This window comes from Protomyctophum parallelum (genome assembly GCF_964188405.1).
Source record: "Protomyctophum parallelum genome assembly, chromosome: 5".
Taxonomy (NCBI): Eukaryota; Metazoa; Chordata; class Actinopteri; order Myctophiformes; family Myctophidae; genus Protomyctophum; species Protomyctophum parallelum.
In genome coordinates this window covers 54,145,201-54,171,140 of record NC_139702.1, presented here as the reverse complement: position 1 = coordinate 54,171,140, position 25,940 = coordinate 54,145,201, and the positions used below count along the sequence as shown (strand labels likewise).

The window sequence follows — 25,940 nt, the reverse complement described above, 5'->3', positions numbered from 1 at the left end:
GTTAATAAATCATTGGACTGCATCAGTTTGCCTGCTTGGTTCTGCTTCTGGGTCGTCACCTGACACACCGTGACATTCAAAGCAACCAGAGGTATGGCACCCCCATTATACCTTCAAAGTCTAATTGGCCGCTACAAACCCTCCCGCACACTCAGTATGTGTGGCACTGTGGCTCGGTCACCCCTTTCTTTCTACCTTACTTATACTTATGCTGCTCATAAATTATATAGTTGCAGGAATTATGTTAAAGATATTGATCCGAGCCGTCTTTGGTGTTTTCTAGCTCGGCTGTAGGTGTTTCGAGGTACAAAATGGAATGAGTGGGTCCATTTGGTTACTCTCCCAAATTAAGCTAAATTCCGTGTACCTTTTATATCTGTTATATCAATAATCTAATCCACCACTCGACAGAGTTTAATTTATTTATTCTTTACCAACACTGACCTGCGCGACCAAAGTGAAGCGACTGTAAACATATCTATCTTCCGGTTTGAACGCACCTTCAAACGTCTTGTCACGGGCCAGGCCAGCCCGTGCCCTTTAGACACATTGATTGAAGGAGTTTTTATATATTGACACTGAAGTTGAATTGTTTGTCACCTTCCTCTCCTTTGCAGTGCTGGCACTCCTCTCTAGATTGGCGGGTACCAAGCACTGTAGAGGAGGAGGGGTGTTTGTTTGTATTATGTTTGGTATTTATGTCAGGCTCTGTAAATTAATTAGGCCTGTGAAATGTAGTTGAATGTATATTCCTCTAAAAATATAGTAATGTGGAAGAATTCATCGTTGGCCTTAGATAGCCGTGTGGTAGAGTTGATTATTTTCCACTTACTAATTAGGGGATGGTTTTCCCCACCTGGTTAAGAGCAGGAGGGAAGCAGGTGAGGGAAGTTCGGCAAAGCGGTGCTCAATTTCATGGCAGCAACAAGACTGCTAGTATAGTAGTTACAATGGACAGAAAGGAGGTATACTCCCGACCAGTGGGAGGCAGCAATGTGCCGGAAGGCATCTAGTCTGCCGGAAACCAGAAGAAGAAGAAGAAGAAGAAGAAGAAGAAGTGAGGGAAGTTCAGTCTCACTTGAGGCTAGTAAGAGACAACATGGGAGAACTGCAAGCTAGGGAAAAGCCTAAACAGTTCCTGCTTGTTTCTTTAGTATAGTTAACTTTTGTGTTCATTTTGTTTTTGGAACGTTTAACTTTTTGGCCAGTAATATTTTTTTTGGGGGAATTTATTTGCACTGTACTTTAAGGTAAATAAAATGCCTAGAATGTAGGCTACTTGTGGACCTGTGTACTCCCTGGAGCCTCCGGCCAGCAGCCAGCGTTATCACACTTCTATACTCCAAGCTTATGGTGTCTCTCTCAACCGGCTCCACAGGTATGCGAGCCAGGGTGACCCTCAAGTTCAGCTTCTTCTCAGCCCCGAGTCCATTCTCCTGTGACAAGCTGTGAATGCTGGACCCTATATAGAGCCTGCCCTAAATCCCTGTGTATGTGCAGTATGCTAAACATCCAAGGCCGAGTCTGAGTGACAAGATGGCAGCCCCACACACACACACACACACACGCACACGCACACACACACACACACACACACACACACACACACCAGGAGAATGAGGCTGGTGAAGTCAAGATGGCAGCCAGGAGAATGAGGCTGGTGAAGTCAAGATGGCAGCCAGGAGAATGAGGCTGATGAAGTCAAGTAGAAGACGGCTCAAAGTAAGGAACTTCGGTTAACATTGCTTCTTTGCTGCTGCTTCTGGTGTTGTATATGCTGTGTGTATACTAGTGTGATTCAAGCTTGTGTGCCATTACTGTCGTTTTGGGACCCAATGACTGGGTGGCAATGAAACATGTTCAGCTGTTTCTGGCTCTGGAACTGAATGCTGATGTGAATCTACACTACAGTGTGTATGTTGTGTTGTGTCTGTCGTTGAAGGTATGTGAGTTGTAATGTCATGTGGCTCTTGATAACTTCAATAATCCTATGAGTGAATTTGCTATTTCCTTTTGGTTCGAGCTTGAGGTTTTGGGCTTTGACATTTACAGCCAACAATTGGTAAAGGTTAATTTTCAATTGAAGACTGATAAACAGTAGGTTATGTGTGTTGTGGTTGCTGAGGTTTGTTGTGAGTTGTTGTGACAGCATGGGTGGTTGTATTGGTTCATGACCGGCATGGTGATAAGAATGTATGTAAACCTATTTTCAACTATCAACGTTATTGAAGTCCCCCCTCTACCACTCAGGTGGAAGAGCGCATCACTGCATGCCTGGCTGACATCTCACAGTGGATGTCCTCCAACCATCTCAAGCTGAACCCAGACAAGACTGAGCTTCTCTTCTTCCCAGCTAAGTCCTGCCCTATGCGGGAGCTAACTATTTCCGTAGACAACGCCCTGGTAACGTCTGTCCCAACAGCCAGGAATCTTGGTGTTGTCCTGGACAGTCAGCTCTCGTTCAAACCTCACATCACAGCTGTCACTCGATCCTGTAGGTTCACACTCTATAACATACGACGAATTAGACCGTTCCTCACCCAGGAATCAGCCCAGCTCCTAATCCAGACAACAGTCTTATCAAAACTCGACTACTGTAACTCCCTCCTTACTGGCCTACCAGCATGTGCACTTAAGCCTCTCCAGCTGATCCAAAATGCAGCAGCTCGCTTGGTCTTCAACCAGCCAAAATTCTCACATGTCTCCCCCCTGCTCCGCTCCCTCCACTGGCTCCCGGTCGCTGCCCGCACAGAATACAAAACTCTGATGCTGGCATTCAAAGCAACCAAAGGTATGGCTCCCCCATATCTTACAAGTATGATTGAACCCTACAAACCCTCCCGCGCACTCAGATCAGCCAACGCAGGGAAGCTGGAAGTACCCTCACTAAAAACGCCGGGACAACGCTCCACACGTCCCAAACTCTTCTCCCTTCTGGCTCCAAAACTGTGGAATGCACTTCCCATTGCAGTCAGAACTGCAGCATCACTCCCAATCTTCCGCCGTAGCCTGAAAACCCACCTTTTCAGACTCCATCATGGCCCTTAGCACTTACCCTAAACCCTTAGATAGCATTTCTGTTGGATTATATAGCATTTGATACAGACTTATAGCATGTTATGTAGACAGCACTGTAATTGTATTGTATGTAGTCATAGCACGCCATAGTACACATATATAGCATAGTAGTAAAGATGTATAGTTTATATGTATAGTGTATGTATAGTTTCACTATATAAATATTCCACTGTTACTTTCTTAGCTTACGCATGTTTCATGATAAATGCTTTTTATGTGATGTATTCCCATGCTTTGTTCTTGCTTAAATGTAAGTCGCTCTGGATTAAGAGCGTCTGCTAAATGCCTAAATTGTAAATTGTAAATTGTAGTATAATTGTGAATTGTCATTGATCTTTGATCAATTGTTTCTGTTGCCCCCCTGATTGATTTGCAGTTGTGTAACTGGCCTCTCATTTATTTCAACAGACAGATGTGTTTATGTATGTATGGAGTCCCCTCAGTGTGGGGACTGTTTTCAAACTTAGAACACTTCAATTTGACATTTGACAAGTGACCCAGTAAGGCCTGATATGGAAATGCAGCTTAGTTGAGAGGAGTGAAAGTTTAGTTGAATACTTACAAGCATCGTGTGACTGTGATGGTGAAGTGAAAAAACTAAACAAAATTACAACAATTACAGTAAACAAAGCTGTGACGTGCCCAGCTTTAAGCTGAGAGGAAAATAGTTTTTCACAGTAACTAGTTTAAATCAACCGATTTCAACCAACTATAATGGGTGAAATATTAAATTGTTTACTTTAAATGCAATGCAGTTGTTCAACTTGGGCTGGCTCCCACAGTGTCAGTTGTCTCCCCACCAGTTCTGGGTGCCTGACACAGTGCCCTGCCAGCCTCTAGTTCTGGGTGCCTGACGCAGTGCCCTGCCAGCCTCTAGTTCTGGGTGCCTGACGCAGTGCCCTGCCAGCCTCTAGTTCTGGGTGCCTGACGCAGTGCCCTGCCAGCCAGTTTTGGAATAGATTGAATACATTTAAAACCATTATTGTGCTATAGGGGCAAATATGTTCTATCATAGCCCTAATACATGTAGCTACTCCTTACTATTAGTTACGTGGTAACACTTAATACCAGTAAGACGCCTGAGGGTGAGAAGCACATCCGCCTAGGTGACAGCAGACTGCTGGGTGAGTGCTGGTGCTTTGGCATGGGGGATCAGATCAACATATGGAATGAATTCTGTATTGGCCATATATGGAGCGTGTCTTGCGTGTACAGGGTTTGATGTGGTAGCCGAGCAGGGTCGATGATTGACAGGCAAAGTGCCATCTGCTGGCTAAAATCAGGTGTTTTTCCATTGCATCTGAAGAAGCTTTAGAACCAGAGAGAAAAACACCTGGCATGGCATACTGGAGTGGATTCTTCTGTTAAAACCTTTTAATAGGCTACACTTTGAACTGAATGACATAACAAAAAAATCTTTAAATGTTGTTAAAAATAATGTCATTATACCTTTAAGTAACAGTTCTACCATAAACTATCAAATAAGACACATTTCCTTCAGGAAACACCAGCAACAAAAATGTTGCTATATAGTATAAGGCAACATTATAACATTATAGACCATATAAACTGTCAGCCCTGACTGTGTATAAATCACAGGCTAGCATTTGATAGCTAGCTATAGCGGCTGTAGCCTGAAGAGTGACACGTTATAGTAAAAAGTTTTAGTGCTGTTGCACTGCCTGCAGTCATTGAATACCTCTTGTCCAGTCAAATTACTCCACACAGGAACAGTGATATATCGTGAACCGAGTCTTGTTCTACTGCTGCACTCATTTTAAGTGGCTCTAGATAATAGCCTGGACTAAACACCTAAAATGTAAACGGTTGAGCATTTAACAGACACATTTCTGGCACCTTACAAAGGCCTGTTTTATTAAACCTCAGCATATGAGCAGACAAAGGTGCACTGCTCAGACATTCCCTCCTCGAGTGACCCCCTCACTAATTTGCTAGCACCAGCAACTAGCACTCATCGTGCCAGTACATCTTTCAATGACTCTATTAATCTAATCGTCCACTAATTGGTCAAGATAGCCTTTTCCCAAATGATTTTTATCATGGGCTAATTAAAAGAGGCCAGTGAAAACCTGCTGAAATCGCGTTGTCTCGTTAAAACGGCTTGATTGACATATTGTCCCCGTGCCTCTCAGTAAAAATCTCTCACTTCACAGAAAATGGCCTCCCTTCAGGCTACTCCACTTCAACTGCATAGTTTTTATGTTTCATGCCCCCACCCTCGCTCTACCCTTGTTCATGCTCAGTAGAAGTAATGTGATGTCGACTTGCCAGTGACTGATAAATCTTTAATATAAAAATTGTACAAGAATTCTGATACAAATTACAAGAGGTATTTGGACAAAATATGAATAAAATTCCATTTACATCCCAAAACCCTTATGCATTTTATGCAAAAACCATAGACAGTTATGATACAGAAACAAATACAAATACAAGGAAAGCAAAAAAAAAAACACTAAAAAAAAAAAAAAAAAACAAGGACCATTTTTTTCTTCCTCACTGCAAATGGGAAAAACCTGTTCAGGTTACATACAGTATTCATGAGGCTACCGACCAAAATCACCATTATGAAATCAAAGTGACGCAAGCTCCTGTGCTCTGTTCTGATCGTGTGCGGAAGCCATGCTATGCTAGCAAAAACAGGGCTGTCGAGTGTGGACGTGGTGCCATGGGTGTTCCACTAACACACAACCACAAATGCATTCAGATACATGAAAACACAATTGGAAAGAAAAGAGAACAAACAAAAAAATAATGTTTTATTCACAAATCTTCAAGCTTATTTTATACTTAATGGTAAGACTATAAAAATATGGCAATTGTGTGATGGGAAACATTTACGTTTTTAAACCTTTTGACTTTGCAGTAATGTGAAAGAAGTGTTTCTTTTCCTTTTTCAGCATTGTTGACATGTCATAGTTTCCAGTTTCAAAATTTTACGAGGGTTAATCCTCTGTAACACATCACAAAATACTTAAGACTGAAGCAGCTATACAAATCCATCATTATATATATTTATTATGCTATACCACTTAACATTTTCATCCCATTTTGTTCCATGAATTACCTTGACCAGAGAGCATGCATTTAATGTCACCGGCTCCCTCCCTGTTAAAACCATAATACATGTAGGTTGACAACTTCCACGCTGGACCAAAGCCTAAAATTGTTATTGGGACAGCTGTGTGTGTGTGTGTGTGTGTGTGTGTGTGTGTGTGTGTGTGTGTGTGTGTGTGTGTGTGTGTGTGTGTGTGTGTGTGTGTGTGTGTGTGTGTGTGTGTGTGTGTGTGTGTGTGTGTGTGTGTGTGTGTGTGTGTGTGTGTGCTACGCTACGCGTGTGCTATGCATGTCTACTCTAGACTATCAGAATGCCCAGAAAGTAACCCCATAACACGGTTGACCTCCATGCCAGCAATATTTCTTTTTAATCTGAAAGATGGTTTCAAAATGGTATGATAGCTCATTTTGGCCCCGAAACTCTTCAATTGATGCTTAATGAAATATTAAAGGGTTTCCTCGGCTGAATGGACCAATGAGGGGCCCCTGGGGAGACCCAGGGAGACTGTAATGGTCCCAGTAGGCTGGTCACTAAGGTACCCTCTGGACCTGTACATGTGGCTGGCTGTGGACGTGTGGGGAAAGAAGAGGAAGATTGGATAAGGCCCCCCTCCCTTCTCTCTCTCTCTCTCTCTCTCTGGGTGGAGAGAAGAACATTGACGGTCATTTCTCAGAGGGGAGCAGCAGTGAGGAGTCGAAATGTGAGCGGTGGCTTGATCTGCTCTCCAGCAGGCAATCAACAAGAAGCAGACCCTGGCACAGAGTCCCGGGGAGCCCTGGCTCTGACTGCTCTCTAGCCTCTCTCTCTCTCCCTCTCTCTCTCTCTCCCTCCCTCCCTGTCTTCTTCCCCTGCTTCGTTAAGCGACTGCTGCAAAGCAGCTTGACTCCATCTCTCTCTCACTCTCTCTCTCTCTCTCTCTCTCTCTCTCTCTCTCTCTCTCAATGGCTGCTGGACAGTCTTTTGCGTGTTGGGGCAGTTTTCTTAGCTCATTAACAATCCCTTAGAGCATGCAGCTCTGATGGTTATGCTGGTATATAGACAGACAGACAGACAGACAGACAGACAGACAGACAGATGAGAGGTGGCAGTTGTAAGATCATCTTTTATACCTTATGCACCATTCTGCACAAATATAGAGAGGTCTTGGATCACAGAGATGAGGCTTGATCTACTTGTTCTAAAGACAACCCTGGACAGGCTACTAGGAATGTTATTTTAAAGGAAATCTTTGAAAATAGTGTTGTTTGCATACTGTAATGACATGGCCAAAAAGGGGACGGCAGGGTTAAAGTGGTTAAAACTTCTGTTTCCGCAGCTCAGAGCATGATTATAAAGACATGTTTTATACTGTATAAATATGTGCTCGTCTAGCCTCTTTATAATGCGTTTTCATCGTTAGGCTTTTTAAACAATGCTGTCACAGTATTAGCCGTTAAACGCATGGGGAATAGGGTTAGCTGTTGTTTCAGGTTGAAGTCGGGACTTTGTCTGACACCATTTTGAGTCAATGCGAGTTCCTCCCTAATGAAATGTTAGTCCGCTCCATAGTGGCTGGGCTATAATAGTTCATACTAGATGGGGAGTTTCATTTCCTGCGGGGCAATCGCTCTCCATCTTGCCTCTGCCCCTGTCCGCTCCATCACCAGAGGTTAACAAGTCATCTTGTTGCTGTCATCCCTCTGGCCTGTAAGTGGGATAGTGTGTGCATGTGTTTGTGCGCGTGTTTGTGTGTGTGTGTGTGTGTGTGTGCGCGCGCGTGTGTGTGAATATGTGTCTGAGTGTGATCCCAGTTTTTGTTTTAGAGAGAGAGACACAGAGAGAGAGAGAGAGAGAGAAAGAGAGACACAGAGAGAGAGAAAGAGAGACAGCTGTCAGCATGTATCCTAGAGTAGTAGCACTCCACAATGTGTGCGTGCGTGCGTGCGTGCGTGTGTGTGACAGAGAGAGAGAGAGAGAGAATGAGTGGTGGGGGGTGCTACTATGCAGTGAGTGAATGAGGCAGCTAGCGGCTCAGTGAAGCTCAGTCCTCTGGGAACAGACAGGGGTTCCTGTACTCAATTTTCCCTTCACTTGGGATAAACAGGCAATTACCCCATCCCTTCTTCGTACGCCATGGCCGTCCAGTGAACTTAAGCATACACTATTAGTGGGTGTCCCTATAGGACCCAGTCCCGCTGCTGGGGGACGGGGGAGCCAGTGAGTGACTGGCGGGTGGAAGGAAAAAAGAAGGCGATGTTAGATGACTGACTGCGCTCGGACAAATTGAGAACGAGGGAAAGGGGGTGGGTGGGTGGGGGGGACGGGGACAGGGGAACAGGACCCAAGAGTTGAAACTGAACTGAATTGGATCAGAGGCGACTGGCAAGTGAATTAAACCTAGCATCCCTATACTGTGCATGTCATAATTAATTAAACCTAGCATCCCTATACTGTGCATGTCATAATGGGAATAGTAAACAATTCAATGAAGTATAGCTGGTCGATTGGCTATTTTCATTATTGACGTACACAAAGTACACCGGGTTTAAGTGGTTAAAATGAATTTAAACAAATTGAGCCACAGTGCATTGTACAGTGTTAAAGCTGAATTTGCTCTCTCTCTTTCTCTCTCTCTCTCTCTCTCTCTCTCTCTCTCTTTGTCTTTCCTGCCGTTGTCACATTCTTGTCAGCAGCTGGGCCGTCTGGCAGCGTTACAAAGTGACAAGTGAGTTATTAGACAGATGAGAGGTGGAGCGGCAGGGACGCCTCCAGGTAAAGGAGAAGAAGAAGCACATTTTTAATGATGCTCCCTGTCATTCCTTCCTCCGTAGTCAGCCCTCCACCTCTGCAACCTTTCCATCACTTTCTCTCTCTCTCTCTCTCTCTCACCTATGTCTATTGCACTCTCTTTCTTTATTTCTCTCTCTCTCTCTCTCTCTCTCTCTCTCTCTCTCTCTCTCTCTCTCTCTCTCTCCCTTCCTTTAAGCTGCTCATTGCCGTGTAGGCAGAGCCTCAAAACAACAACAAAAGATGATGATACTCAATGATGGGTTACAGCGTAGGTCGTTGCTGTGACACACACACACACACACACACACACACACACACACACACACTCACTGTGTCAGAGACAGAGAGAGAGAGAATACTTGCACTAAATGGCTTAAGACAATTAAAAGGTAGAAATGGGATTTTGCAATACTGTCATGAATATAAGTGGTTTGGATTTGAACACTGTACACAGCACACCACGTAACACTGCACACGTTTCTTCCCATCCTCTCTGAGCTGAGAAAAGAGGAGCACATGCCTTTGCTATAAAGCCTGATTTTGTATACTTAGTTGTACATTGTGTCACACGCGTGCAACAAAGCAGAAATCAGGCATAACACACTGGATAACCAAAATAAGGAACAATCATTCTGTGTTTAAAAAAAAAAAATCCTTTTTACAAAAGGTTTTCTCATTCTGGGCCATTAAAAGAAAACAAAGAAAAGGAAACAATAAAGCAAATGTAAGGATAACATCACCCTTCAATAAATACCCCCTTTCCCCTCTATAGCTACTTTGCCCAGTTACTGGAAATACTTGTACCTTAAGATTTAGTTATGAACACAATTTGAAATGGCTTCAAAATGATAGCCAGAGAAATATAGTTTGTTCTTTTCACAGAGCACACTGGTTGTTGACAACCCAGCAACGGAAACCGATACCCTAAAAATATCACAGCAACAAAAGATTTAAGACTCAAGTGCATCATATCAATCCAATAGGGCTATAATTACAGTACAACCTTATACTGGAGGACTTTTTTCATTTTTTAAGTGAATGCTTGTTTTGGTCACAGTTGAAGGACTATTTTCTTTTCATCTTTATATTTCCCACCTTTTTTTTCTTACATCCTCTTTTTTTCTTTTTTTCTTTTTTCAAATCATTAAGACGCACCATTTCTTTACTTGGAGTATGTCAAAGAACATAAAAAAAACAATCACCGGCTCTTGCATTGATAAGCCGCGGTGCGACCGTGTCACAATAAGTACATGCAGTAGAAAAGGTTCTCGCCACTGAACCTTTTTGAGCTAATTACGGTGATGGTACCTGGTAGCCACACAGGAGTTACTCCTTTAAACAAAAAGGGACGACAGAGAATAAGATTCCTTAGCACAGCAAAACGAAATGTTGTGTTCATAGAAAACAGCAGTTCATATTCAGTCACGCACGGGATCCGTTCTGAAGGAATAAAAAGTATGTTGAACTCGGAGACACTTGACTCGGAATGGGGGGAGGGGCGGGGCTGGCGGGCGGGCGGGCGCTTGAGCATGGGGTGAGATCTTGTTTTTTGTGTTCAAAGACGGCTACGTGTGTTTTCCATTGTGAGGACATAGCATTTGAAAAAGAACTATAAGCACGTGCAAAATAAAAGAGGAAAGAACCTGGCACAGGGATGTTGAACATACTGTCATCTCCCTTGGCGTGTTAGCCTTCGATGACTCCCCCAAACAGCACCAAAACTCACCACTGCAAAAACGTCCTTGTTAATAATAATATTACACATCCCCTTGTATAGATGCAAAAGTGCAAAAAAACTGAATTGGTATACTAAAGCTAATTAACATAAACGACAAAAAAAAGGAAACGAAAAATCAATCAAAGCAGAAATGGAAAATTATATCGGTTGTAGGAGCCAAAAAAAAAGCATGCCGGCAACCTCTGAATATCTAACGAGTAGATAAAACAAGTCACATGATATTCTTTTTAATTTTTTTCATCCTACTGCCTCGGTTTTAAATGTGTCTTTGAGGCCAACATAAATGAGTCAAGCTAGTTAAGATGCTACCTCTTTCTTGCCTATAGCTGGAAGTATTGTACTTTACTGTAACATAAAAACAATAACGAGAGAGAGAGAGAGAGAGAGAGAGAGATAGAGAGTGAGAGAGAGAGAGGGGGGAGGGGGAAACAGAAATTAGAAGCGAACGACCATCAATACAACTGTTATACACCAAAAAGCCTCTTGGGACATTATTTACAAATGAACTTGTCATGCTCTGGTAAAGGGGATGGGGTTCCTTTAAAAGCTATCATTACACAAATACAACAAGAAGAGTTTAACGTTTTTCTCATTTTTTTCTTCAACATTATCAATTTTCGCAGGCAAAGTCACAAATAAGATTTTGAATAGATTCTTTGGAGATGGGACATTGAAACAAAACGGGAGAGAAGTGTTAAAGGAATGAGGGGAAGAAGAAGTGGGTATATGGAGGAAAAAAAATGGTGGAGTCATTTTTCTTTTTACTTTTGGAATAAAGGGTACTCCACGCACATCAAGTGTCTTATCCTATTCTTCCAAAGAAGGAAAAGTCAAAAGTCACAATGCTCAGTTTTTTTTGTTTGTTTGGAAACATATTATAGTCATTGGATTTTAAGAGGGGGGTCTTAGAAATGTGGAACAATGACTTTAATAGGGGACGGGTATAGTAGGCATACACGCATTTAAGCTTGTATTTGATGACCCTGGGAAGGGATGGAGTCAAGATCTGATCTGAAGAAGAGGAGGAGGAGGAGGAGGGAGGATGGTGAGGGGCCAGCAGTCAGACTGAGCGGAAGGGATGGAGCTAAACGTCATTCATTCTCTCAGTCTATGACAGAGGAGAAGGGCATGTTTTTGTGGAGGTTGGGGTTCTGCGAGTGCCGGTTGCGGCTTCGCACGGAGCTGAACACCATGTTGCAGCCCGGGATCTTGCACTTGTGCATCTCACGCAAGTGCACAGTCTTGTAGTGCACGCGCAGGGTCCCCTTGTTGCTGTACATTTTGTGGCAGATGTTGCAGAGGATCCCGCCAATGCTGCCGTTGGTGGTGCCCCCGGTGGACGAGAGCAGGACCGGCGAAGGGGATGGGTCCATGCCCTCCCCCCGTGCCTCTCCTGCGCAGACTCCTTTATCCCGGCGGCCTCCCTCGGCCTGCCGGGAGGAGCAGTCCTCCCCCCCGCTGTCCTCGTCCTCGTCCCCGTGTCCCCCCTCCTCCCCCTCCTCCTCCTCGCCCTCCAGGTCGTCCAATAGGATGCCCTCGTCGCTGCACTCATCCGACTCGTGGGAGGAGTGGATGCTGCCGCTGGACTGGATGCTGGAAGTGGTGCTCAGGTCCAGAACCATGTAGTCGTCTGCCGGCCGGCCTCGGTAGAAACCGTTGGTGTGTTGGTGGTGGTGTTGGTGGTGTTGGTGGTGGAGGTGTTGGTGCTGCTGCTGCCGCTGGAGGTCTTGGTGGTGGTTGAGAAGAGGGTGGTGGAGGTGGTGATGGTGGGGGTATTCGTTGTTTGCTGGGGAGCTGGCATCGCGGTTCAGTCCGGTGGTTTTGGTGGTGATGGCGTTGGTCATTCCTCCCAGGCCGGTGCCAACGATGCCCACTCCAGCCAGCGCATCTAGGCTGGTGCCCAGGTGGTGCTGGTGCCCGGCATAGATTTTGGCCAGGAACTCGGCCCGCAGGTCCTTGGGCAGGGGCGTGAGTTGTGGGTCGAGGACAATGTCATCCAGCTCTTTGGTCAGCAGTTTACGGTGCAGGTTAATGTTGGAGCTGTGCCTGCCGTGTCAGGAGAAAACACATAGCTGAACGTCAGATGGTTGTATGTCAGGTACAATGGCACTATATTTGGATGTCTTTGGAGACAGCAACATGAATTTGCACATAAGCAACAAAAACAAATCATATTTCATGAATGAACAGCACCTGTCAAATAAAATCAGGCATGCTATTTCATATAATATAATATATATTAAATAGTCTCACACAAAATGTTTGGTAGGTCTCAATATGACTGTGTTACACTATCCAGGAAGTGCTTGTAACTTTAACTACTGTAATTATGTGGAGTAACTACCCTGAGAGGAACTCTATCCTGCAGCTCTTCTAACCGTACAGTATACTGGAGCACAACATGCTAACATGGAGAGAAAGAGAGCATCCTCCTAGCGTGTTTACCACTGTCAGCATGTCTGCCCTGCACAGCCCTGTCTCAAATCCAATAGACTCTGACTCAATTAAATACTCCACCATATTGAATGGGAGTTTATCAATTGATTCGAGCTGTGGTAATGTGATAATCGAGGGGAACTGGATAGCATATTAGCGCCGGGCCCTGACAGCATTATCGCATTGGCTCCCTATTGGAGGTGGCTTAATCGAGCATCACTGCCCATACCGTGAACATATCATCCTTGTAGTCCTGGCTTTAATAAAGACAGACCTTTTTTTTCTCTTTCCCCAAACACAAGACAAGCAGTAGTATACCATAATGCGCCACAGCCGATGAAATAAAAGAAACCAGAGCTATGGACAGTAACAAGTGCCATGCTAAACGCCACAATGCTGTTAGTTATTTGGGGTTAGCATACAAGCCATGCTCAAAGGATGTGAAGTGAAATGAGCCTGACAAGCCGAACTCGATGCGTTTTCCACTCCAATTTCACAGCTGCCAATTCAAACTAAAGGAAAAGAGGGAGACCCACAGCACACAGTGACACAAAAAAATGCACACAAAGACAACTTTAAGCAACTAATGACTGGTGTCAGGAATGACCATTCACATAAGGCCCCACTCCTATCATATGAGGGTCAGAACTGTAAATGAAATCATAGAAAGCAGCAAACACCCAGTGTTCTTGCGTGTCTTTTTCCATGCAGGGAGGGCACACATGTGTTTTAATAAATAAAATAAATAAAGAAGAGGGTCAGTCCTTGGAATGGACGGACAAAATCAAAAAAATCAAAATCAAATGGAGTCAGAATGTATTGTAGAGCTTACCAGCAGTGGCAGGGTTGATGCAGTCAAAAAGGGTCCCTCTCCTTTAATTATTTACTTCCCTATCCGACATTCTCCTGCAAGAGGTAAACATACATTCATTTGAGGGACCCTTTTCTATGAACCAGGCAAACCAGGAGCCCGTCCACTGGAGCATCGTCAGCACCGAGGGGGGAGAGCGAGCGTGGCAAATCGATTGGCCGTGGCTGTCATTGTTCGCACACACAGAGTATGTGCGCGCGTGCGTTTGTGTGTGTGTGTGTGTGTGTGTGTGTGTGCGAGTGTGCTCGCTCGCGCAAAAAAAATATACTACTTCCATACTGTGGGACTTCGATCAAAAAGACTATATAAATCCTTTGTTCTTTTATCCTTTGATAGTGCAGTTGCACCCATATGTGTGTTAGCTTATGGCTAAAATATGGGAGTCGTGATTCAGTATCTGTGGCAGTGTCTGGTCAGATACATGTGTTGGCATTTGGGGCTGAGAAAGGCCAGGATTATTAAAGACAATCTACGGTACAAATACTGTAGTGAATGGGGTATATATTATCCAAATCTGATTCATTTACATTTACATTCGCAGTGATAACTAACGGGTTACATGACAATCCGAAAGGTGCGGGATGCTGTACTTGATGCTCAGGTAGGCGGGTCCATTGCAACAATGTCTTCCATCGCTATAACAACACCTTCACACTGCTAATAAGCTCTAGGTTGCCATGGCTACCTACAGGTCTCAAGATGTTAAAGTCAGACATGCTAAATGCCATGCAGTTAAGTTCCTGTACTGTACCGTTTAAAACAAGACACTAAAACATGAATGCATACCTGTTCTACAGTACCACATCTAAATGGAAAGATATTCACATCATTCACAACTACGCTCATCTTGTAATATTTTTAAATGTGACAATGACAATTATACACACACACACACACACACACACACACACACACACACACACACACACACACACACACACACACACACACACACACAAACAAACAGGATATCAAAGGATTATAAATGTGTAACTGCCATTGTTTGGACATGATTCACTCACTGGCTTTACAATGCCGTACGCAGCACAATGCAAGTACGTTGTTATATCAGGGAGATATACATTTTCAGCAGGTCTATAACAAGCTAGACGACTGGAATAAGGTGATGGAGTACAGTCACTGAACGTATTTGATTATTCACCACCTGTGATGGAAGCGTATATGTGACTTTCTATCACTGCAATCAGTGGTGGACAAAGTATATGCTAAAGTAAAATAAAGTACATCTTCATTTAAATATCAATGCATTGCTGTATTGACATTTTGGACATTTGAAAGTTGAAAACAAGTCAAAAGTACAGTATATTTTAAATGTAGCAAAGTGAAAGTCATGTGCTTGCAAAGCAATGCAAAATGTACTTAAAGCGATAGCTCACTCTCAAAAAGACTTGACTCACCCCATCCCACCCACCCCACTTCAATTCATGGATATGCATTTGTTTTTTTGTCGCATTCCTTAGCCAATCATTTGATTGCCAATCATTTGATCTCCCTATGGAGACACAAAGAAGAGCATAGGGAGGTGGTCATCAAAATTATTGTCTTAGGAATGCAAGAAAAACTAAAAGATATCCATGATAGGAGAAAATTTTCATTTTGGGGGTGAACTATACCTTTAACCCATTCTGAACGGGCACCCGTTTTGGTGTCAGCATCATGTTATGCTTTAGCTATTTAAAAATAGCAGATCTACAAGCTCATATCGCGCCACCGAGTGGCGCGATACGAGCTTGTAGGTCTGCTATTTTTGAAAAATCGAAGACATTTTTTAAATCTGATCTCAGGTCAGAATGGGTTAATAATGAAACTGTCAGGATGTAATAGACATTTTTAGAATCTGATCTCAGGTCAGAATGGGTTAATCATAGTATTCAAGTAAATGTACAGTATTTAGTATAGTGTGTTCTGTTCTACAGAGACCAGGTTGGTCCAGACTGAACATACTTATCCCTTCCTTTATCAGCCTCTCCGGCCCATTTTCCCTTTCCATCTAACTGCATGGCTTCATTTCAGTATACTCCATGTTTCCAGCCCCAAACCAACGCCTCAACTACACCTCCCCCTATCCCCTTCCTCCTTTCAACTCCTCCACCTCCCTACTGCCTCCCCATTGGCCGGTAATGTGGCTGGCAAACCAATTTTGACGGTCTCATCTTCGCCCAAAAGACGGGGGAGGCCTCGGGAGATGCCATTTTTTGTCAGTGCAGAGGAGGCAGCCCGAGCGTGTGCCTGTCCCGACCGCCGTTAATCATCTTTAGGTTCCTGTGATGGCCCTTGTCCCTGTGTGTGTGTGTGTGTGTGTGTGTGTGTGTGTGTGTGTGTGTGTGTGTGTGTGTGTGTGTGTGTGTGTGTGCGTACGTGCGTGTGCATGCACGCGCATGCATGCAAACTTGCTTGTGTGTGCATGTTTGTGTTAGTGCAGATGCTAGTATATGCGTGTGCAGTTGTGTACTAGCATCTGCACTAACACAGTGTATGCCTGTTCATGTGTGCAATTCAAGATGTGTAGTCTATGTCTGTCTGTGTGCAGATGCATGCATGTACAGTACTGTATATCTGCGCATGAGCCTGCATGCAAAAAATTGCGCAGTGTAAAGTTTTCATTATTAAAATAACTGCATATGTAGAAATTGGGTCAATTCTTACACTCTTCAGAGTCACATTAACACTGAGGATTTGACTGTGTGCGTGCGTGCAATCCGTGCCTGCATGCATGCGTGCGTGTGTACGCGTGTGTGTGTTGACTAAATGAGTCCTAATGTGTAAATGAGAGGAGAGAGGCGGTGGTTCTTTGTCTTTCCTGTCATTTGGGCTGCGTTTATGAGGTTTGTCTGGGAAGTGGGAGGACAAGAGAGTTTCGCTAACATTTATCACCCTCCGCCACTCCTCAGACTGTCCATACTGCATCGTCTCATTGTGCTGCACAAGCACCACCTGAGAAATAATTACGCTGTCTTTTGAGAGTGAAGATGAAGAGATTTAGTTTTTTACCTATGTGGGTAAAAAAAAAGAAAGAAAATTTGTATTTATAATATTACAGGATGTAATAATTAAAGACTTAATTGATCCGCTATACTTCGACAAGGACAACATTTATTTTAATTATTACGGGAATTTGTAGATTAAGCCCTGCTCTCTTTTCAAATAAAATGGATACTGGAACATCATATAAGATAATTAAATTACTTACAGTGCTAACTTCACATAGTTTCCCTCACTGCTATCATATCCTCTATTTATAGTACAATGTCTTCTGCAGTGTCTAGAGCTAAATATTTTACTGCAAGATCTGTCCAAATGCAAATGCATCACAAGGAAACTGCCATTGAAATAAGACAAAAAAGCATTATTTGCAGGGAAAGTATCACACTTTGTAATCGTTTGGATTTTGATCTGGTATGCGTGGCTTGCCATTAATATATTCCCTCTACATAAGCGTTGGGCTCTTTGTTTATGAGAGGCGAGTGAAGAGCGGCTTGTGAGGGAGCAGCGCTGGTCCCTCATGCTGTGAGGGGAACGAGGGAGAGGCGAGGAGGCAGGGAGAGAGAGGAAAGAGAAGGAGGAGAGAGGAGGAAAGAGACGCTCAACATAATTAACCTTCACTCCGTCTCCCTCTGCGAGTGGCCCATGTGTGGGGATCGTGGGCTGCATGCACACCCCGGTGCACTGTGGGAACGAGGAACAAGGCGAAGGAAGTGAACGCGGGCCGCTGGCCACTGCGCCGACGGACGGACGCGTAAAGTGCAGGTCGAAGTGGCAGAAGGACGGTTTAAGGGGGGGAAAAAAAGAGCGTGATAAAAAGGGGGATAATTGAAAGAAAGTTGTACGGCCGATTTTGAAAATATGATTAATGAGGCTAATAATGGCCATGATTACTGGTACGCTCGCCTTTCCACCAGTTAATCACAAGGCTTCTTCAGGGCTGCTGCTGTGGCGCTGACGCTGACGACCGCTGCTCGCTCCCCACAATAAATATGCAATCATTTACCTCTGTGCTGCAGGCAGCCTGGGGGCTAGGGGGAAACACCCCACTGTGCAGCCACACGCACGTACATGCACACGTGCTCACACACACACACACACACACACACACACACACACACACACACACACACACACACACACACACACACATACGCATGACGTGTGGTTTGCTGCAGGCCGCATTAGATTATCCTCAGCTGTGTGTGTGTGTGTGTGTGTGTGTTCCGCTGTTTACTCTAGTCTCATTAACATAATGGACCCGAGACGATTGATTTTGATCTTTAGCTGTGTCATCACATTTGCAGTGTGTGTCCCACTCTGACGATGTCATTGTCTCCGTTGTTTTCCCCTCATTTTCCAACCAGGCACAGCACATCAAAATGTCCTCATGCTCTTATTCACTTTGGAGCCTCTGTTTATGGGTGCGCCTATACACACGCCTTTGGGATGTCACTCAGACTGAGACGTTGGGCTAATCTGATATGCGTACGGCGTAGGTTAGCGTTCATTGTTCGGACTGTAACAAACAAATTGGGCTCCCAGGTGATGCTTTAGTCAGCCATTTTGGTTCATCTTCCTATTTTTATAAAGAAAGCATGTCTCACTATTCTGTCGTTAAACTTCCGTCGAAAGTCTGTATTGTTAAGATTTTGATTAGTCATTGCACTTTCTTTTGTGGCCAAATCATCAGCAGTTTGAAAAAAAATCTCTCCAATAATGCTATTTACCAATAATACAATTTGAAACTACCTCAGCTGCATTTTGTGCAAATTGCTTCAGTTGTGCCAGTTTGCAATTTCAAAGTGCATAACGTTATCAGGAAAAGAGAGGGAAAAAAACTGTCTCTTATGAAAATGACCAAATTATTTCCCCATGTTACCACTACCATTACACTCAAACATACATTATGTAGTTACAGGATTATCCAGGGACACATTTGATGAGAGCTTGGCCGGACCACTGGCTGGGCCCTAAAACCCCCAGAATTCCTCTAGCACTGCAGTGCCCTTCTGTCTCTGCTGTTGTTTTGCTTCCCATTTGATCCAAAAAGACCAGCAGCACAGTAATATCTCCCATATGCTACCAGGAATGCAACTCCATCACCACACAAAAGTATGGAAACAATATAGAGTGTTGCTACGTCAGTCTAGAGAAGAAAACTCCACTCCACCTATGAAGTCCCCTCAAAGATGCATTATGGTCATTGCAGTGGCAGTTGCCCTTGCTCCGCAATATACAGTACACCGATCCAAAGTTGGATTCAATTTAGCTTAATCAAAATGCTATTATCCACATTTAGGTTTTCTATTTTGTGACCTCGACGTCTTTACCAGTGACAGATGGGTTTACGTTGAAGCATTAGCTTGTTGTTTCATCCTTGAAACAAAGCATTTTGGTGGCTCTAATTTCACCCTTGTTTCAATTAGGAGGAAAAATGAAACGGGGAACTGGAGCTTATTCTGCTGTCACACATGTTACGGTATAAAAGCTTCAGCTAGATGCATTAAATGCAGAATGTAAATACACAGTAATGTAGAGTTACTGTGTAAATTCTAAAGCCCTGCTGCGTTTACCACATTTAGGTTTTTTTGAGGGGACAATGTAGACCTTGATCCAAGGTGAAGGATAAACATTTTCATCTCTACTTGCTTACGATTCTGAAAACTATAACCTATACCCACTTATACTCCTTCAACAGCAGTCCCTGATTGTACTGTAAGTCAGTGCTGGAGTTAAGTGTTTTCTTAAAAGCCTTTAAGGGGTCATGGCAGCTGATGCTAACGCAATTAAAGCAAAGAGCGCTTATGTCAGTGCCCTCAGATACAAAATAAATGAATGGCTAAATGATATTGGAGACACATGTGACAGTTTTAAGGGTGGGACTCTCAGTCACTGTGATTCACTCTTACCATTAAGAACAAGTTAGGGTACATGTGATTACCGCTGCCACATTTCCCTGTGTAATGTTTAGCCTTCTCTTGATTGTTTTTGCTATGCTCTTAAATTTGTGTCACTCTAATTCACACCATGAATATTCTATGTAGATCTCTTACCCTTTGAATGCTCAGATAAGGAGCAGGCTACTGCTATCTACTGGGAATGTTTCTATAAAACTAATTAAAAAGAGATAAGGTGTAACCAAGACCAAATAGTAAATCTCTGTAATCAGCATGCATGCATGCGTGTGCACGCATTTGTTTGTGTGTGTGTGTGTGTGTGTGTGTGTGTGTGTGTGTGTGTGTGTGTGTGCGCACGTGGATTTGTGCACATGCATCTGTGCTCGCATTATACGAGTGCATGCATGTGTGTGTCGAGACAGCAGGCCTGTCATGCCTCGGGCGTTCTCCGCGCCCGAAGCCCTATCAGGGGAACAGGTAGCTAACAAACGCATGGCTATGCATGCTTTAATAACACTTCCTGTCATCTCCCTTCTGTCGGCACAGCTGTGTCAGGTGAGCGTCGTGATTTCACCTTTGGTAGAGCCGTGTAGCTGGACGACCCCCCTCCCCCCCTCCCCTCCTCCAATTGCCCTCTCCGTATTCACTCTGACACAGTCCCAGAGTCACCTGCTCTATTTGCACGCTGCTAATGAACAAACAGTGCTGGGAACAGATGCCACTGAAACAGGGAACTTGATACGAAAAAGGCCCCGGGTAGCGGAATGAACAAGGGTCTGTGTGTGTGTGTGTGTGTGTGTGTGTGCGTGCGTGCGTGCGTGTGTGTGTGAACGCGGGTGCATGTGCAAATGAGAATGAGACAAAACACTGAGTAAAAAATAAAAATAAATCCCCTCTTGAGAAGCTTTGTTTGCAAATTACAAGAAGGTAAAGGGGAAAAAGGGAAACATGCAGCTTTCTTTTCATCTAAATAAGTGTCGCTTGTCACGGCCGTAACGTGATAAAAAGGTTTTTTTTATCTCCCATTCACCCCCCGAAGGGCTTAGAATGAGTGAGCCTCTCGACCGCGCTGCGTGTCATTACTGAGAGACACACGGGCTGTGCTCGAGAAGGGCTGTGCTAGATAGACAGATAGCTGCATGGGAGAGAGACTGGCTGAAAGACATGCATTTGTTACATTCGAAGCGCTGTGTATTTTAGAGGGGCGGGACAGAATTTACAATTCCTTTCAAGGGCCATTTTATGCCGCGGCCCTGCTGCGTTGAGTGACTGGAACTCTCACAAAAGTGACCTCACTTGTTTACACGACTGCCAGGGGAATACTGTAAGCCTCACTGAGCACGCGAGTGTGTTTGTGTGTGTGTGTGTGTGTGTGTGTGTGTGTGTGTGTGTGTGTGTGTGTGTGTGTGCGTGTGTGCGTGTGTGCATGTGTGCGCGTGTGCGTGTGCTGCCAGGCCTCTTGTGCCAGTTTTTGATGCTTTAATATTTTTATAATGAAGCTCCTTGATTTGATTCATTCTAGTTGACGTGAAAGTCAGCAATAAATTATCTATATTTGAATATAATGTATGTGACTCATTGTCTTGAAGCTATTATATTAAGTAATCCCCTTTTATGCCAAAACAACTGTTAATAATTCCCTCTGAGAAAATAAGCTGCCAAGGACTTTTGTGATATGACAGTGTGCCCTCAGTATGTGTTATGTTGCATGTTAACCTCATGCTACAGTACTTGCTAATGTATATGATCTGGGTGGAAGGAATAGGGTTGAGCTTGTGGGACAGTGATGTGTTAACGAGCCCAGGTGAGCGTGGCTAGCCTCACCTCCAGATGTGCTAATAAATGCAGTGGTTTGACAGACTGCCTTCTATGTTAATGCATGAGCCTTCACCTGCCTAGTGACACGGTGAGGCAGGTAACGAAAGGCAGGTAAATGACACGTGTGTGTGTGTGTGTGTGTGTGTGTGTGTGTGTGTGTGTGTGTGTGTGTGTGTGTGTGTGTGTGTGTGTGTGTGTGTGTGTGTGTGTGTGTGAATTTCTCACACTGACACTCTTCTTAACTTTGCCTTGATAAGGAGCAGATGTCCCTGAACCTTTCTTTTAGCATTCCGTTAGCTAAACAGATGTTAAGTGATACACTATCTAGGCCAGTGGAGTAGCTTTATGCTATTATGCAGTTGATCCAGTAGGAGTTAAGCCATGTGGTTTTTGGTGCAGAGTAAAAGATTATACCACTCACACAAAAGTAAATATCAGGTGACTTATATCATACTAAGCTGCTAAAACGGATTTGTGCCTAGATCACATCAGAAACGTATGTCCTTTGAACATATGTAATTTTAACCACCTGAAATATAGTTAGCAGGCTTAAGCACTATAAGAAATGTAACGTTTGCTGTAAACCTACCTGCAATTGATACATTTATTTTACATGGGGACTGTTTATAGCAGCATGTCTGAAAGAGTGTCCACTGGCACTAACCTGTCTCGGCTCCGTCGGGAGGGGAAAGCAGCGTTGCAGCCGGCCACAGTGCACACGTGCATCTCTTTGAGGTGCACATTCTTGTAATGGAGTTTGACGCTGTAGGAGCTCTTGAAGCTCTTCTTGCACACGTAGCAGATCTTGGGGTCGGGGCTCGAGCACAGGTCCCCCTCCGGCGAGTGCGAGGAGGGGAACTTGGGAGGAGGGCTGGCGCCGTACCCCATGGAGGAGATGAAGCTCTCGTGCAGGGCGGCCATGCTGGCGGCGGCGGCGGCGGCCGCCGCCATGCCTCCGTTGTAGAGGCCGTACTGGCTCATGCAGAACATGTCATAGGTGGGGTCGTTGAGCTCCTCCTTGATTTTGATGGGCGGCTGCAGGTGAGGGGAGGGTGAGGACCGTCTCTTCTCCTCCATCTCCTTCCTCAGCTGCAGGGCCTCCTCCCTGCCCTCCTCCTCCTCCTCGTGCTCCTTGTCCAGCTCGCCGCTACACCTGCTGAGTTTCTGCTGGTGCTCGTCGACGTCCATCATCTCGTCGCGGTAGTACATTTTGGAGTCTGAGGTCTCGGACTCGTTCTCAAAGTCCCTCTCGTGGTCCTGGTCCTCCGAGGTGAAGCTGCCCATGCACCGGAGCTCTGCACTGGAGCCCCGGAGGTCATTCCCGCCGACCCTGCCCTCGTTGCCCCCCGGGGGGCCGTCTCGGCATTCGTCCTCGCCGTGCCTCATCATTCCTCGCAGGGTCAGTCCGGGACTCATCTCGTCCTGGGAGGGCGACTGGTGCCCACTGCCGCCACTGTGGTTCCCGCTGCTGCCGCCGCCGTTGTTGTTGTTGTTGCTGTTGCAGTTTCCGTTCATCTTGATGTTGTTGTTGTGGAGAAGGGACGAGGGGTGATGGTGGTGATGGTGACAGTTGTCATCTTCGTCCTCATCTTTGTCCTCGTCATATTCGTCCGCCACGTCGATCACCTCCTTCTCGATCTTCACCGGCATGCTGGACTTGCGTGGCTTCTTCTTGGGGGTGGGGTCACTGGTGGCGGTGGCGGCGTGGTCCTGGTTGGCGCCGCTCGGGGTGGACAGGCGATGTGACATGGGCCCGGCGTCGGACAAGTGATTGTGGTGGTGGTTGGTGTTGTGGGAGGCTATGGCTGCAGCGGCCAGGAGGTGCTGCTGGTGGTCCATCATAGAGGTACTGTTGGTGGCGTTCGGCAGGATGGGGCTGGTGGGCAGTGACACCGGAGGGCTGACCAGGTCTGCGGGGGATAGCAGCGTGCGGTAGAACGGGGGCACCGGCTGGACTGGGTGCACCGACTTCAAGGAGGGGAACACCAGGGGACTCTGCAGGGGCGAGTGGATCATGGAGTCCAGTGGTGGAGTGCTGAAGCCCAGGGGTGGCCTCCCTGGGCTGGTGAGGGTGAACCCACAGCTCTTGGAGCTGGATATGACGGGCGTACCGGGAGTGGAGCGGATGAGGTCTTTGTCTCGGTTGTTGCGCAGCATGGGCATGTGCAGGCGGGGGTTGGGGTTGGCACTGTGGCGGTTGCGGCTGCGCAGCGAGCTGAAGACCATGTTGCAGCCTTCGATGGTGCAACGGTGCTTGATCTTCAAGTGTACAGCGTTATAGTGGATCTTCAGGGTGCCTTTGTCATAGAAGGTCTTTCCACAAGAGTTGCAGCAGACGCGGCCCTTGCGAGAAGTGGCCCCCATGCGGCGCATGCGGTGCATTTTGGAGGAGAAGGAGGAGTGGGTTATGGCCTTGGACTGCTCGTGCTTCACAAAGTGGTGGTGGACCTGGTGGTCGTTCATGCTGTTGGACTGAGGTTGACTGTGAGTCTGTGGTGGATTCTGTGGCGGTTGCTGCTGCTGCAGCGGCGTCTGCCCCTGTTGGGCCTGATGGGCTGAAGGTGTCGGTGAGATGGGCGACGCTCTGTTGCTTGGCTCCGACTTGGGCTCAATGTTGTTCATGGGTAAAATGGCCCCACGGCTGGGACTCTGGCGGAAAGGTGAAAGGGACACTTCAGAATCACTAGTGTCTATCTGCTCACTCTGGTTAGGCAAGCTTGGCTCGCGGAGCCGCAGAGCAGACTGCTCCATCGGCAGTGCATTGGGAGGCAGGCCCAGCAAGGGGGCGGATACAGGATTGATGTACTGGAAGGGTAGAAGGAAGGCCAGGCTGTTGGGGATGTTCTCGAAGTGGTGAATGCTGGAGGGGCTGCTGTTCTCCAGATGTGTCAGCAGCCCCGGGCTACGGCCTCGATTGTTGCTTTCAATGAATGTCCTGATCCCGGAATCTGTCTTGGAGGAGGGAACGGTGACCGCCTGGCCTTCCTTCTCCTGAATGGCCATCAGCTCAACGATGGACTTTGTCTCGCCGAAGCGAAGGAACTGCTGCAGGGTGATGATCTCTTCTTCCCGGGACATGATGGTCCAGCGGTCCAGCACCTTGCCTGCAGTATCCTGGAGGCCCAAGAGAGGAGACAAGACAGAAGACAAACACACACACACAAAAAAAACATCATTGATTGTGCATAATCAGCGTAGCCAATAGGGAGGTGTGGGAGGGAGGGGTTTCTGCCCATGAAATTCACGGGCCCCTGGAGCGACAAGTGAATAATAGAACTTTGTCAAAATACTCCCTCCCACTGTCCCACTGTTTTCCTATCTCTGTTCATCCACTTTTAGCTATTATCCAGCCATGCAAATGCAGTCATTAGCTACAAAGCGATGAGAACGGGTGAGAGATTAATCGAGTCTAAAGCAAACAAATTGAGACCACCAGGGTGGGGGGCTACTAATGGGTCTCAGTGAAATTTCTACATTGTGGGGACGATGCTGTTGATCTACTTGCTGTGAGACTCTTTAACAAAAACAGCCCTCTAAAAGATGTGAACTCTCGCTGAGACTCCCTCCATACACGCACACAGTCCCCTCTAATATTTACATCCAGCGTCAGTCGTTAAGGGAAATAATAGGATAATTAACGTGAGCCACTAATTGCACCTCAGTTGGCAAGCATTTTTCTTAGTGTGCGTCTACATCTCAGAGGTAATGTAATCCTCAAGGGAGCCGCAAAGCAGGCTTGCGATGTACTGTGTGAGGGAACAGCGTTGGACATTCAAATAAGAAAACTCATGTTTATTTAAGGTCGTCTTTGAAGACGCCTTCGAGGTGACACTGAGCTCGCTTTCCTCTCATTAAGCCGGCTGTGGAGCAGTATTTACTGTGCTTTATGTTAATTAGGTTTACAGGATGCATATCTTCTGTCAGATTAAATATTAATGAAGCTGTATTTTGTCACCAGGGACTGTGTCAACTGAAAAAATGCGCGGGCTTGCATTTCACCATGTCTGCCCATGAGGACAGAGAAGGCGCTATAGAAGGGCCAAAGATGTAATGAAGTGAATGTCAGAAGTAGATCTTTTACATGAGCCATGGAGTTTCATAATCCTGGACTTTTGTAGACCCTGGGAAGCGTGGGAAACTAGTTTCCATCCTGAGAGGAACAGGATTGCTCCAATGGGAGACTTTTGGAGCATTATTCCAAAAGGAGCAGTTTCCTTGGCTAGTGTGTTTTTTTGGAGATGGTGCTAT

General features: G+C 45.5%; 1 protein-coding gene across 1 annotated transcript in view; it reads right to left on the bottom strand.

Annotated features, from left to right (window-relative positions):
* Window positions 1-9,067: 9,067 nt before the first annotated feature.
* bnc2 (basonuclin zinc finger protein 2) overlaps window positions 9,068-25,940 on the bottom strand; it is a 156,904-nt gene continuing 140,031 nt past the window's right edge. Inside the window, exons 9-10 of the mRNA XM_083764539.1 lie at window positions 22,357-24,806; window positions 9,068-12,710 (exon numbers count right to left, since the gene is read on the bottom strand). Of these exons, the coding sequence (XP_083620665.1) occupies window positions 11,768-12,710; window positions 22,357-24,806 (3,393 nt within the window). The 3' untranslated portion in view covers window positions 9,068-11,767. The remainder of the gene's footprint in view (window positions 12,711-22,356; window positions 24,807-25,940) is intronic.